Consider the following 15,436-nt stretch of genomic DNA (forward strand, 5'->3'; position numbering starts at 1 on the left):
CACGAAATTTACCCATTTCAACCCATTTTCTGAAACATATTGTAGCTTTGAGAGTACAGAATCGCTTCTGCGTGATCGTCTGAACAAATAACTTCTTGAATAGATAGGTAAAAAACCAATAATTACCGGAGTACTGGTGTAAAAACTAAGTTTCGTCAAGAAATTCGTTCTTCCTGAAATGTGGGAACGCCTAAGGTCATTAATTCCTGGCAGAAGCACCTTTACCCAAAACCATGGCCCATTATGAACTCAAGGCGGCCTAAACTATTGCCTGGCACTTATTCGGCTGATGTGCCAGATTAAAAAAACACGCGTCGGACTGTGAAATCTATTGTGGTCAACAAATTTTCGAAAAAATCGTATTTTTTCAATTTTTCTGCGTTTTTGGTTTTCTGCATTTTTTTCTTTTCTGCAAATTTCTTTTCTGCATTTTTTCTTTCTGCATTTTTTCTTTCTGCAAAATTTTTTTCTGCGTTTTTGGGTTTCTGCATTTTTTTTTCTGCATTCGATACCGGATTCGTGCTTGAACATGTGTCTTTTCAAATGACTTTTGACGGAAGTGTGATACTCGCACAATGAACACTTGTGTCGCTTCCCATTTACCTTGCTTCCAGCTGGTAAAGCAAGCGTTCGAAGCAAACGTCGGTGTTATTCATTTCTGCACCGCACATTGGGTATCCCGATAAAACGCAGAAAATAAAAACGCAGAAAAAAAACACAGAAAAAAAACGCAGAAAGACAAAACGCAGAAAAAAAAACGCAGAAAGACAAAACGCAGAAAAAAAAACACGGAAAGACAAAACGCAGAAAAAAACACAGAAAGACAAAACGCAGAAAAAAACACAGAAAGACAAAACGCAGAAAAAAAACGCAGAAAAAAAACGCAGAAAAAAACACAGAAAGACAAAACGCAGAAAAAAAACACAGAAAAATGAAAAATTTGATTTTTGACTAAAATATTGGGTAAAGCTAAGTACACAGTTCCTCGTGAAATTTAGCGAAAATAAAAGCGTAAAATATGGAAAGATATACAGATATTTGCATGTAATAGGCCAAAATTCACAACAAAATGACCATTTTTGGTACCAAAGAGTGATTTTGAGCCAAAAAGGTAGATAGAACATGATTTTTCTGGGTTAGTATGTTGAGCAAAGTTGTCCAGTTATACGTTGGCTACAAAATTGCTGAATACAGTGGCCATGAAAATAGGATACGCTGCGAGTTATGGTTGAAAAATGGTAAAAAATGGGCACTTTTGCGATTTTGAGGCCCTAGATGCATTTTTTTGGGTAAGTATGTTTTGCATTTTTTTCTTCCTCTCATTCAATACCTACAACTTTGCTCAAGACACAAAAACAATATTCCCTACGGTTCACCGAGATATAGCCTTGTAAAAATGTCGAAAAAGTGCTCAAAATCCAGTTTGAGCCAAAAATACATAATTCCATAAAATGAAAAAGATAGCCAAGTTGGCAAAACGAATGATACAGAATTTCTAGTTTTGGTAAGTACTTTCAGCAGCGATGCTCAAAACTTATGCCCGCATCGATGACCGAAAAAATGTTGCACTGTGTTATGAATAATGGTTTTTGTCCTTTTATTTTCTTTCTCTCTCTTTGTTGTTGTCCTAAATGCTAGTGTAAATGTAATGTATGTGAGGTACCAGAAAAATACACTATTCGAGGTTTTGGCCAAGATAAAATGCCATTATTTTGGAAAAATAACCCAAAAGAACCCTCATTTACCCAATATTTTAGTCAAAAATCAAATTTTTCATTTTTCTGCGTTTTTATTTTCTGCGTTTTATACGAGAATCCGCACATTGAATCATCAGGGAATCCATTGGTTGTGTGTGTTGACCGCGACACCATCACAGTACCATCGTCAGCTTATGGCTCTTGTTTGACGGTCGGCTCCTCTTTTATTCCCATTTTGCACAAAATCGATTCATTCTGAATGGCGATGTCATCCGATTCGTGTTTATCAGGCTCTGTACCATGACCATTAATTGCGACGTAATATCAGTGCTGCCAAACAGAAATCAGATTAGTTTTTTTTCTCATCCAAGAAATGTCACATGAATGAAACACTTGAAAAATTTTACTTTGACAATGACTCACCTTTTCTTCACAATATTTTTTTCGATGAAGTTAAAATGATTTGACCTAAAATTCAAGACTCGTCAAATAATCTATCGAGTAAAAGTACTGTGTTAAGATAACTCTATTGACCGGAGTGAAAATGACGTCGTGAACAAAAGAAAATATTTGTTGACTTGAACTGAACATGTAGTCGAGGCTCAAAGAGACGCACTTTGTGCTGCTGATGAAATAGCACTGAACGAACAGCGCGCACACAGTCACAGAGATCGATGACAGCGACGCAATTCGAAATATTGTTTGGTGTTACTGCTGTCACTTTCGAATTGTTCAGCAAGTGGCTGGATATTTCGAAATTATTTGTATTTGAATTAAAATGCGACTATTATGTACTTAAAAATGTTCCAATTCGAAATATGCTGTGTAAAGAACAAACAATATGAGAAATTAGTTGAATCATTTATTGATTATTATTTTGTGCACAGAAGACATTTTGTAAAAGTATTTCATTCGCATTTTTTTTTCTTGAAAAGTTTTGGGCCCGCTTGAAACTCATCAATTGTCATAATAATAATCACTATCATATTCGTATTTATCACGTGAAGTGGTTGTCATTATTGTTGGTTTTGTCGTTGTTGTCGTTGTCGGTGTCGTTGTTGTTGTCGACGTATTTTCATCAATTTTGAATAATTTACCATCATTTGGTTTCGATTGAATCAGAACTTTGATGTGTTTTTTCTTCTGACCATCACCGTTACTAGCGTGACACACGTAAATGCCTTCATCATCGCGGCTTACATTGTTCTTTTGAAATATTGCATAATTGTTTAAATATTTTGGCAATTTGATAGATGCTCCAAGTTTTCGTCGACTTTTTGGACCATACCATTGTACAGTGGAAGGTAATGAGCCATCGGTAGAGCACAGCAAGTACAATTGATTGCCTTCGTCGATGGTTATTTCTGTCAATTCGGGCAGAATTGAAATGTTCAACGATTGTGGTTGTTGGACGATGATCGAAATGGTTTTGCTTGTATCTCCAACTATGTTTGACGCTCGGCACTCGTAGTCACCTGCTTCAGCGGCTGTTACATTCGAAATGAGAATGTTACCGAATGACATTTCCTCAATCCGATGTGAAAGTGGTGCGCGATCACGTCGAATCCATTCCAAAATTGGGGTTGGAGCTCCAGCAACGGCACGACATTTTAGAACTGCATAATCGCCAACTTGTATCACTTGTGACTCAGACGGATAGATTTCAATCTGTGGAACTTCACGTACTGGGAAAATAACGGTTTAAATGAGCAAAAGAAGGTGATAAATTTGAATGAATTTCATGATCTTTTTTTAGCTCTTGAAATCTCTACTTACATTCTAGATTGATAGCTGCCGCAGCTTCAGCTACTTGACCATTTGATTCAGCGATGCATTGGTAAATACCGCGATTTTCTGGTTGAGCATTAAAAATGTTCAAAACATTATCAATTTGTTGAACATTTGATCCAAGACTCTCTTCATACATTCGTTTCCAGGTAATAATTGGGGTAGAACATCCAGACACTTCACAAGTCAAACTAAAGTCGGCATTTTGAACGATGGAATAATAGTCTTGCGATAGTTTCACATCTAGAGGCTTTGAGAGTATAGTTTCCGTGGAAATATCAAGTAATGGTGACGAGTCTTGTTCTACAGTTGGTTCAGCTTCAATTGGATGTGTTACTACTGGTTCGGCTTCCGTTGGAAAATACAGCCACTGGAAAATTGGCGTCGTATTTGGTTCCGTGCGCTCTTCGGTTGCAACCGATGTTGATTCTTGATCCGTGTGTGCGAAATCGGAATCTGACGTTGAACATGCCGGTCCGAAAAAGCCCGAATCGCACTTGCAACGATTGGGTTCAATACAAACACCATGTTTGCATTCAGTACAAAGCGGTTTGCATGCATTTCCAGCTTCGTTTCTAGCATAACCATCTATATTTGACAGATTCAAAAGTTTAAATATATTAAGGTCATTGCAAACCGGATATGTGGACTCAGCGATGAAAAAAAACGAAAGAAACATGAAACAAAATCATTATTAAGCATCAATTACCGCAACATTCAAAGATAACTCGGTCCATCTTCAGAGCCACTGTCTTGTTAACCGTTCGAAATTTGATTTTGTAGGCTGAACATCGTGGCGGAACGGCAAGACACCAGTTTTCCACTCGCTCTTGATAGGGTTGCTTTTCCGTTACTACAACCTCAACCGGAAACCTATCATACACACAACAATGATACGATTACTTGGACATGTATCCAATTTCATGGCAAAGTCATAACTACATTTCGCAATATTTGTCATCACTTACTCTTCGATGCGTTTACAAACATTCGGTCCACTTAATTGGACTTCTTCATGCTCTGCGATTAACTGAGTGCAAACTTGATGATATGTATTTAATAAAATGCCCAACACAAGTAAATCAAATACGATCTTCATGTTATAGTTATGTCAAAATGTTGCTTGTAGTAAAACCTCTTTCGATTGTTTATTCACTAGTCTTAGGAGCTCAATTATCGGTGAAATTTACTTTCAATTAATTTTTTTTTAATTTTCTCTGATTCAATAGAAATAACGTCAATAAAATTTCGATACACTTTCAAATTGATCACCCGATAGGTATTTTTTCACTATCAAATCAGTTCATTTAAATTCATTGCTATTGAAATGGGTTCAACTTCAAAGACAGACTGACAGAGATTTCAATTGAAACGCATTATTTCAACTGATTGTTTGACAATACGTTAACATTTATTGGGACAGTCTAAGCTACTTTGCATATTACAACGACCCGAGATTTTTTTTTATCACGAATTTCATTCCTTGTCTCATTCGATTCGGGTCAATGGTGCAAGTTTTGCTACAAAATGAGATTAAATTTTCTTGAATTTGTGCTACAACCAAACTGAAACACAGTAGTGTGATACGCCTGGTTGACTAAAATAAAGTGAGCAATGAATTTTACTATCAGTAGACATTATAATCAAAATAATATTTTCTACGTGTGCCTGTTTCATATCTGTTTACTGATATTCCAATTCAATTCAATACAGGGTTCAATAGAGAGTGTATTTTCACTTCTGAGCAGGCGTACGCTGAGTTGAATTTGCTGACACAGATGGCTGAACCGTTATTTAAACACATTCACGATGAAGAATGTTCATTACTAGCCATCTTTGAGACGTTGTTAGGGTGATCTATGCTAGCAATGAAAATTTTGCACCGACCAAATTCAGCTTAACTCCGGCCTCTTCAGTAGGAAAAGTACACTCTCGGTAAAAAAAAAATCTCCTACTAGAGCAAAGACCTAACGCTATATTAACTGATAAGGTTATTGCTGCTGTTGCTATCGTCCTGAACACATCTATATATCAATGATTCACGTATATCCAGGGAACTTTTAATGTGTTTTTTTCTGAATGACAACACTTTTTGTATTCGAATTTATTTTGTTGGAACCATTGTCGCCTCAATTGATGTTTGAGTAAACGTTATATTTGATTCTACAGTCGATGCTTCTGTTGTCAATGCAGTTGGTTGAGTTGATGTCGAATTTCGTCTTGAATCAGTACAATTCTGTATAAAAAAAAGTCAAACCCATATTAAAAAGGACTGAAAAAGGAATTGAATGTTCTTACAAGTTCATCGGAATTATCCAAACAATCGCCTTCTCGATCACATCTCCACCTTTGTGGAATACACTTTCCATTGTTGCACATAAACTGATCAACCTTGCATTCTTTCTTTGGACAGTTCAATTCATCACTTCCATCTCCACAATCTTGAAAATAACATGTGAACGGCTGGGTGAAATAATTTATAATGAAATTATTTATCCGAATTTATTTATTTGCTGTTTGTATGGAGAAATATTTAAATTCGATTTTTTGTCAAATAATTAAATTCGTATGAATTTTTTCTTATTCCACCGAAACTATTATGTGAACAACGAAAAAATTCTTATATTATATCCAAGTCGAAACATCAAGTCAAAAATGGGAACGGAACATTGTTCTTACTTACCATTATCTGAGTCACAACGCCAATGTGGCTATAATGTTGAAAAATAATAATTAATTTGACATAAAAAATTGTGACTTTCGAGATAATAGATGAATTTCAAATGTTGAAATAGAAAAATTAAAATTTTCGAGAATGTATCGACCGGTTATGTTTATAATCTCGGTTTACCTGAATGCAGCGACCATTCGAGCAAGAGAACTGATCAGAACGACAAGTTTCATCTAAATTAAAGAAAAAAAAATTCCATCATTCTTTCAAAGTAATGTTGGAGATCAATGAATAGTATTCATTGCATACTCACTGCATTTGGATTCATCAACCCCATTAGAGCAATCATTCCGACCATCGCAGTGCCATATATTTGGAATGCACTCGCAATCGGATCCACATCTAAACTCATCGGCCCGACATGATAGGTTTTCTATTTAAATCAATAACGAATGGTTTCTTAATAAAAACATGGAAGTGCAATTTTAATATTTGATTTGAAAATACATTTGAGGGTGAATTAATCGAAGTGAAATGTTCTAATCAAATAGTTGAAAGAACATTATTTTAAAATTAAATTTGGAGAAGTGTAATAAAACTGCGAAAATGCGATTGGCAAGTCCTTTAGTATCATAAAATGCCTACCGCACATGTCGGGATTTTCATCCGAGCCATCAGCACAATCTCTTTCAAAATCACAAATCCATCTCTTAAGTACATGCTCACCATTGTTGCATCGGAATTTTTCCGGATTGAATGGAATGACTATGTAATTTGTGAAAATACTCACTTATTATGGTGTAACAGAAAATAGAAAATTTCCTACATATCGTACAGTGTCATTTGTAAGAGGATAAAATGCGACACTCACACGATTCCGTTGTAGAATCAGTATCCGAAGTAGAAAGTGTTTGTCTTACATTTCTTAAGTTAAATTTATAGCACATTTTCTGCTCTTCGTCTTCACTACCCGCACAATTGTTGGTCCCATCACAAACATGGTCTAGGTCAATGCAGGTACCGTTGACGCACGCAAATTGACCATTACATACTTTGAATATGGAAAGACAATATCATTGTTCCACTAATTCGACAGAAAACCAAAACAATTAGAAAAACATCTCTCATTTTAGCTATGCTTTCAATTTGTTTATTGTATGTGAATAGCTTTATCTTCTTTCCGATATACATAGTTAGAGTGCATTAAGCTGATTGCAATTCCGAGTCAACACTTACGACAATTGTCTTCATCTTCACCTCCAGCACAATCTTTTACACCATTACATCGATCATATTTTAGATAAAACGAGCCATCATTGCAGAGATACTCATGATGCGGTATTCCAAAAGTGGTTAGACCAAAAGCCGTGCTACAGCACAGAATTAAAACCGAAGCAGCCTTCATATTTTATTGGAATCAACGAAATGAAGCCAAAGTCGAGTTATTTTGATATTTTTCTCTGGTTCACAGACACTCGAATCCAATTTTATCACCAAATTCTATATTTTTTCTGGTAAAATGCAGTTTATGAACTTATGAACTTAATTTCGACAAATAACCTGTCTAGATATTAATCCAATTGAAATTCTAAATAGTAACTCGTTGATTTTGAACGAGATCAAATTCAAATTTATCAACTATTTTAATTCTTCTCTTGATGTATTCCAAAGCAGCTTCTGATCAATCGAACACTAACTAGCATTGATTGGAAAAGTGGAACGGATTTCATTCGAAACGTAAAGTGCAAGTGTTCTAAGCGATTGTAGATAAGGCGTCAATGATCAAGGATCAAGGATCAAGTTTAATAGTTGGAAATCCCATGAATATACGTAGTGCTTAATAAGAAACACATTCGATTGTTGATAATAAAATGAGAGCAGTTCTTATTATAATGCTATGTTTATAATAAGAACTGCTCTCATTTTATTATCAACAATCGAATATGTGTCTTATTTCAATGCCAAATTCCAAATATAGTGTCATCGATAGAGTTAGCACATTGCTAGGTGTTGATTTGATATTGATAAATCATTAATTTTATATTGAAGTTTAAGGAAGAAGAAACCACATCAGAACTTATTGGCTTTAAAATTTATTAGATTCCAAGACAAAATTTCAAACGAACATGAGCACACTCCTATGTTTCTCGCTCAAATTACGTTTCATTCCGAATTGCAATTGGGTTTTTAAGAATTTGATATGTTTTTCATGCTAAATGCTGTGTCATTTGAGATTCACATTCTCTGTGCATGAGGCAAAAATTTACATTAATCTAGATGCATAGCAATAAGTGCATTGGAATTCTAGCCGCTGATATGGATATGGATATGGTTGGAAGTATTCTTCAATTGTTTTCTCAGAAAATTTTCACATTTCCAACTGAAAAACGTCCAGTGTGAATCAGTGATTCAAAGAATTCGGCTCAATATCTTTCAGTTCATTCATTATAATTATCCGATACCTTTTTATTCCTCCAAAGATCTTGCTGTCGCAGTTTGAAAATGCCACAAATATGCATTTCAACTGACGCAAGTGCATGTTTTGCACCGTCTGGTAGCAAACTATGTGGGGACTAAAATAGCGAGTCAATATTCGTCATTTTACCTGCCGCTAGCTCATATTCTCGGCTGAAAATTCAGCCAACGAATAAATCTAGCTAACAAAAAAAAAAAAAAGTTTAAAGTGTAGCCAAGTGTAGCCAAATGTGGTACTTTTGGGTGAAATAGGGTGTTGGAGACCGATGGACAGAGTCCATCAGTTCGTGAAATGAAGGTGAGGTGCTTGACTTTTGATTGAATTTTGTGTATTCAGGTACGATTGATGAATGAATGCTGATCAGTGGCCGATCGCTTACAGGTATGTGCGATCGGTCACTCGTGAATTTGCTTATTCTACATATTGCTGTCTTATCAATGCTGCCCCCAAGTGGGGCCTAGTCATACTATTTATCGTATCATGCCTCAAAAGTGACGTCTTTTGTTGCCATTTTCACAATGATCATTATTCATCCGACATTGATGATTGATTCGAATCCCATTTTTTGTTGAAATCACATTTAAAGGGAAAATACATTTTGCGATAAAGATTTGTGAAACAAAATGAAATTAGATTGATAGTTTTTATGTTGAATTCCTGATATTCACATAACATGCAAAGCTCACGCCTCGCACGGCTCAGTTTACGCTTTACGTCAAATCTCAAAATTCGTGTCACTTGATAATTATTTATTCATGGGCACGATCAACTAAGAAAATACATCAAAATCTTGTCGTGGGAATGCGCTTAAATCGCTTGCGTGATTGATCGATGTGAAATGAGTAATGCATGATTGTTCAGCGCTCTATTTCATATAAAAGGCCGTCGAATATCAAGCAGCCTGTTATTAGTCTTGAATTTATCCGTTCTGGAACAATAAATTAAAATACAAAAAAAATCGCAATGAAATTCGTTGTAATTGCATTTTTGATTGCTGCTTTTTCCGTTGTAGCCACCAGCGCTGAACCACTTTTCTTTGAATGGATTAGTGGTATTTTTGGTGCTGAACCAAAAGCTTCAAATCCCCCATTTAAAGGCGAATCTCCAGCAGCTAAACCTTCAGTAGGCTATAAAGGTGACGGCGCAGCACCGCCCGCATATAAAGGAACTAAAGCTTAATCTCCAGCAACTATATTTGCATCAAACTATCGACGTATAGTGATGATTGAATTTGTAAAACTAACGAAATGCGATGATTATTGTATTTAGTTGAGTAAAATAAAAATTTATAAAGCAAATGAATTGCAATTGTTTTTATTTCTTATAAGTTTACCTAACATTCATCGGGAAATCCAGATTGCCACAGTGTGTAGAAGGTAGCTTATTTTCTGTCTCAATTTTTTGAAATTCTTCTCCATTGAAATATATATTCAACGAACCGTATACTAAATCATGCCCGGCTCATGTTCAACATCATTATATGGTTTTGAATAAAACTCAAGAACATACATTTTTATCGAAATTCGTTAAGGTACTTTCAGTTCACATTATTATGCAAAAAATTGGACGGAAGCTTTCATGAAACAATTCGCAAAAAGTTCTTCGGCGATCGTATACCCAATCCTGTTCATAACTATACAAAGAACATTTAAACTGAGTCCACTGCGAACAACGTCTCTTTCTTTCTAACCGCAGTTTGTACACGAACAAGTAAGTGTGATAGTTAGTGAGTGTATTTTCATAAATGAAAATACATTAGATTTATTCAATTTAAAATGTTTCTTTATTCACTTTAAAAATTGAACTGAACTTTTACTGGAATACATTTTGGCTTATTATGCTAAACCCATTGTACACAAAGCAATTTGGAGATGGTAATGTTCTTGAAATGGAATATGTAATAATATAACAATACGTGGTTTAATCATATAAATAATCATTGGATGAAGTGCAAGATGTGCTCTTTATAAATCATGTAAATAATCATTGACATGAAAACTGCACGATTAATTGAAATTGAAACTAAACTACACTACATTTGTTCATTAACACAAGATTAAAACGTGCAATTAACCAAAATATGATAAATCTTTGAAACTTCTATCTTTTTAATATGCTTTATGTTGATGCAATGCATCGATGCATCGACATATTTTTTTGAATATTTGTTTGAATATTGTGGACTGTGTGCCGAAATAGTTGGTGTAAGCTGGTGATGCGTACGGTGTGTTATCATATGGTGTGTTCGTTCTATTTGATGACCACATCGGCGGTGGTGGTGGTGTTGGAGTTTTCTCTCTCGTTAGGTCAATCAATTGTGGTTGTGGGTCGTTTGTTAGGTCTATTACTTCGGGCTGTGGCACGTTTTTTGTTAAATCAATTACTTCTTCGACGATTTTTTCTATTTTTTCAATATATCTATACAGCTTTCCGTTGTGGCATACGATAGTTATTTTTTTCTGCAACAGTCGGCTCATTTTAGCACTCACTGATAATCTGAATCTTAGAGTTTTTTTTTATCTGTTCACTGCACCAACAACTTTTTCTTATATTTTATTTTTCACTTGTTCAAGCGTTCGATACAGATTGTGACTCGATCTTTATGCTTTTGCTTTCAATAGCGCATTATAAATGTAAATGCTCCCGATCATCAAAATGAAGACTATGATATATATTGCTATGTAGTGATGCAAATGATGTAGAAACACTGCATCTTCCACCTCTTCTATTGTATTTTGTGTGTCAATTTTATTGTCACCTTCCGCAGGCCACTGTAGCTCACTGAATTCCAATCTTATTATTTTTTGTTATGATTTCTTTTTTCGCTTTGATCCAATTCATTTTTGTTGACACTTCACACTGCTCGTTAATTGTAAGCATACCGCTGCCATAAATTGTAACGTCCGATATTTCTTCGTTGCATTTTATTTTGATGTTTGTGTTCTGCTTTACACTATATAACCATTTGTTTATTTTTATTTCTCACCAAGTTTCGTTGTCTTTACTTGTCTTAAATTCACAGCTGTGTGATGTTGTATTTGTCAGCAATTCCCATTCACATGCTTGGACTGATTCTTTCTTCATCATTGGCTTGTTTAGCTCGCAATAGTTTTTGTTTTCATATTCGATGCATTTCTTCCGTGTCTCCTCATTTAAAAAATGTACAAACTCGTCGTTATACAATATATATTTGTTATTGATTGTTGGTGTTATGAGATTCTCCTGATAAACAAATTCAATCGGCTCCAATTCTGCGCATGAATATTCAACGATTTCTACCAATGGTACTTCGATGACCGTAATAAGCGTTCCTGATGTTGCAAATGTTTTCATTCGAGCAAAATTGTAAATATCCAAAGCTTTTTCTCCTATCGGGCGCATATTACTTGGCAATTTTTTCATAATTTTGTTTATTTGATATGACAATTGTTTTGGTGAAATCCAGTATGTGTTGACTTTACTGTTTTCTTCGTTCAATGCTTTCATCTAAGGGGATTTATCTCTCGCGAATGCTGCGAATGCATTCGCAATTCAGAACAAAAATTCGAATGTTTGCGAATGCGACGAATGCGGCTATGACAGCGAACTTGTGACTACATAATTCATTCGTTCATTTGTGTTTGGGCATGCATTCGCAACGCTGCCGTATGATTTCTATGTAAACATTCGTACTCGCATTCGTGAGAACGTTCGAGAACAGCGAAATACGACTGCCATACGAATGCGAGTGCGAATGTTTACATAGAAATCATATGGCAGCGTTGCGAATGCATAGCACTGAGCGCGAATTTGTGAATAAAAATTCGAATGCCAAACCGACATAGAAGCCCCTAGGCTTTCATAATACTGATTTGTTTGTCATGAAATTCAAATGTTGTCATTAGTACGTACGATGTCAAGTAATGCTCTATGTTTTCCGCTTCTAATGCAACCATGTTTTTGTTTACTATTTTCAATACCGAGATTTGTCGTTTCATCAATTCATTGTCTCTGCATCACCACTGCCGAAAATATTACCTACTATTCTCTCTCCAATAAATCCGATTGCCAATACGAATACCAAAATGCTGATCTCTTTTGTTTTTTGCTCATTTTGGTTTTTATGACCTCATTTAACATCAGAATCTCGTTCATTTTTCTTGTGATCGCTTCAACTATTGTATGACATGCACTATTATTATTTTTCAAACAATGATTTTCCAAATGATCGACGTTATGTTTGAGTGTGTACAAATCCTTGTCATATTCTTTCATATCTAAATATGTTATCAAATTCCAATTGCCATTTATGAATGCCACATTATTGCATCTGCTGACTTTTACGCATGTCGAATTATTGAATTCGCTTATTTCAAATTTATTTACCGCACTCGCACTTGGCATGAATGAAAAACAAGCTAGCAGTGCAACAAAAGCGCAAAACAAGGTTTTGCTGGTAGACTTACATTTCGTTTTATCTGACTTCGGCTTCGATTTTTTTTCTTTGTTTTTTACTGACTTTTTTCCATCGTTTTCAGTTTGTTTTTTCACTGCATCATTCGTTTTTGAATATGCTTGCGCTTTTTCTGTGACTTCAGTTTCAATTGGCAATTTTGCCAGTTTAACAATTGGTCTTTTGTACTTCTTGTTTCTTGCCGTTACTTCCACCACCCTTACAAGGCCATCTTCACCCGGGTGTACTTTTGATATGCGACCCAATGGCCATTGCAGTGTTGGCGTGTTATCTTCTTTTAGGAGAACCATATCTCCCACCTTCAAGTTTTCTTGTTCAAGCCTCCATTTTTGTCTTGTTTGGAGGCTTGTAATATAGTAATTTGTCCATTTGCTCCAAAATTCTTGCTTCATTATACTACAAATTTGCCACCGCGATAGTCTGTTTACATTTTCATTCAACAAATTCGGTTCTACTGGTGCCGTCAATGCTCCTCCGACCAGGAAATGGCCCGGTGTTAAGACATCGAGATCGTCGGCGTTTTCTGACAAACGTGAAATAGGTCTCGAATTTAGAACTGCTTCTATTTGGGCCAACACTGTTGATAGTTCTTCGTATGTCAATATGCGTTCACCCACAGTGCGTTTAAGATGGTTCTTTATGGACCCCACACCCCGTTCCCAAATTCCACCCATCCAAGGGCTTATACTTGGATTAAAATGGAATTTTGTGTTCATCATTGATAGATTGTCTTTGATTTGTAACTTGTATTCCTCAATGGCTTCTTCGTTTTCCAATTTTAATATGGTATTTGATCCAATGAAATTTCCACCGTTATCGCAATATAAGTGTAACACGTTACCGTGTCGACCAACAAATCTTCTGAATGCTGCAATGAATGACACTGCCGTTTGGTCGGCTACTATTTCAATATGAATGGCTCTTGTTGACAAGCAAACGAATATTACGATGTAGCCTTTTTGTGTTCTTATTCCTCTATTTGCTGACATTCTTAAATGAATTGGGCCACATAAATCGGTGCCGGTGTATGTGAATGCCCTTTCGACGATTTTCGTTCTTGCAGCTGGTAAATTGCCCATTCATTGCCAGGCGTTTTTTGATTTTAGTCGATGACATGTGACACAGTTATTTATGTATGTTTTGATTGCTCGTTTTGCTGCTGTGATCCAATATTCATGGCGAATTTGGCACAGTGTAAGCTGGTTTCCGCCATGCATTGTCTTGAGGTGAGCGTCTCGGATAATCAATTTCATCAAATAGCTGCCGTATGGAATAATTATCGGATGTTTTTTATTATAGCTGAATTCAGAATTTTGCAACCGTCCACCCACTCTCAAAATATTTTGTCTCGTCCAGAAACGGATTTGACCTCAACAGACGGCTATCTTTTGGTAGTGGTCGTTGCTCCTGCAATCTTTGTATTTCTTTCTCGAAAAATTTGTCTTGAAATAATTTTATTATGTATATTTTCGCCGCTTCTAATTCCTCTGGCTCGAGTATTTGCTTTTTCACCGTTTCCATTGTTTCTGTTTTGTTCAGCAATTTCGTAATTTTTTGTTTTTCTTTCAACTTGTTCATGAATCGATTGCAAAAAGCTATTACTCGAATGGTCTTGTTCAGTGTTGAATAATTACTTACACTGTCCAAGTCGATGTTTGGTAATAAGCCCCTTGAAGCCATGTCAGCTGGATTGGCTTTAGTATTGACATAATGCCATTGCTCCTTTTCACTAAGTGCGTGAATTCTCGAAACTCGATTTGCAACGAACGTTTTCCATTTGTTTCGGTCGCCTTTGATCCATGCTAAAGTGATTTCGCTGTCCGAATAGAAGTGTGTTGCGGCAATTTCCAATTTCAATGAGTCTTTCACTTTTTTCATTAGTTTTACTAATAAAACTGCAGCGGAAAGTTCTAACTTTGGTATCGTCATTTTTTTAATTGGTGCTACCTTAGTCTTTGCTGCAATTAAATTCACATGCATTGTACCATTTTCGTACACCTTCATGTAAATATTTGCTCCCATTGCTGGCTCCGCCGCGTCTGAGAATCCATGCAGCTCTATTTTTGCTCCTGGTGTGCATTGTAGCCACCGTTTTGGTTTTATTTTGTCGATAATATGCAATTGTTCCGTGAACGCATTCCATTTTCGCGCTGTTTCTTCGCTGACTTCGTCATCCCAGTTCAATTTTTCACGCCAAATGTCTTGCATTATGATTTTATTGTAGATTGTAATTGGAGATAACAAACCCAATGGATCATAAATAGTTGTGATCTTTTAAATCCGAGCCTGTCTCCCTCGAAAAACCATTTTAAACCAAGAGTCAAAACATATTTATATCCGTTGAGTTCCTT

The 15,436-nt window shown here is 35.7% G+C and overlaps 1 protein-coding gene across 3 annotated transcripts; it reads right to left on the reverse strand.

Annotated features, from left to right (window-relative positions):
* Window positions 1-2,545: 2,545 nt before the first annotated feature.
* LOC129573816 (hemicentin-1-like) lies at window positions 2,546-7,850 on the reverse strand. 3 transcript variants are annotated; one of them, XM_055454922.1, is made up of 11 exons: window positions 7,393-7,850; window positions 7,028-7,240; window positions 6,802-6,921; window positions 6,470-6,589; window positions 6,337-6,389; window positions 6,169-6,196; window positions 5,784-5,926; window positions 4,454-5,721; window positions 4,195-4,358; window positions 3,474-4,073; window positions 2,546-3,382 (listed from the first exon to the last, which is right to left on the reverse strand). In XM_055454922.1, exons 8-11 carry the CDS (start codon window positions 4,582-4,584, stop codon window positions 2,655-2,657), a joined length of 1,623 nt encoding a protein of 540 aa, XP_055310897.1. In that variant the 5' UTR covers window positions 4,585-5,721; window positions 5,784-5,926; window positions 6,169-6,196; window positions 6,337-6,389; window positions 6,470-6,589; window positions 6,802-6,921; window positions 7,028-7,240; window positions 7,393-7,850; the 3' UTR covers window positions 2,546-2,654. The 3 variants fall into 3 exon arrangements, with proteins under 3 accessions (XP_055310897.1, XP_055310896.1, XP_055310898.1); XM_055454921.1 differs by having other exon boundaries at window positions 7,028-7,207; window positions 7,393-7,834; XM_055454923.1 differs by having other exon boundaries at window positions 6,802-6,945; window positions 7,028-7,207; window positions 7,393-7,834.
* Window positions 7,851-15,436: the final 7,586 nt, after the last annotated feature.

Source organism: Sitodiplosis mosellana, unplaced genomic scaffold (genome assembly GCF_009176505.1).
Source record: "Sitodiplosis mosellana isolate CC-2019 unplaced genomic scaffold, AAFC_SMos_1.0 Smas_scaffold_6113, whole genome shotgun sequence".
Lineage (NCBI taxonomy): Eukaryota > Metazoa > Arthropoda > Insecta > Diptera > Cecidomyiidae > Sitodiplosis > Sitodiplosis mosellana.

Bases quoted from the DNA above. Each gene is read 5' to 3' on its own strand.
- LOC129573816 (XM_055454922.1), bottom strand. From the start codon at position 4,584: ATGAAGATCGTATTTGATTTACTTGTGTTGGGCATTTTATTAAATACA. The intron at 4,074-4,194 runs GTAATTGATGCT...TGTCAAATATAG, and splicing joins AGTTATCTTTGAATGTTGCG to ATGGTTATGCTAGAAACGAA. The intron at 3,383-3,473 runs GTAAGTAGAGAT...TTATTTTCCCAG, and splicing joins GGCAGCTATCAATCTAGAAT to TACGTGAAGTTCCACAGATT.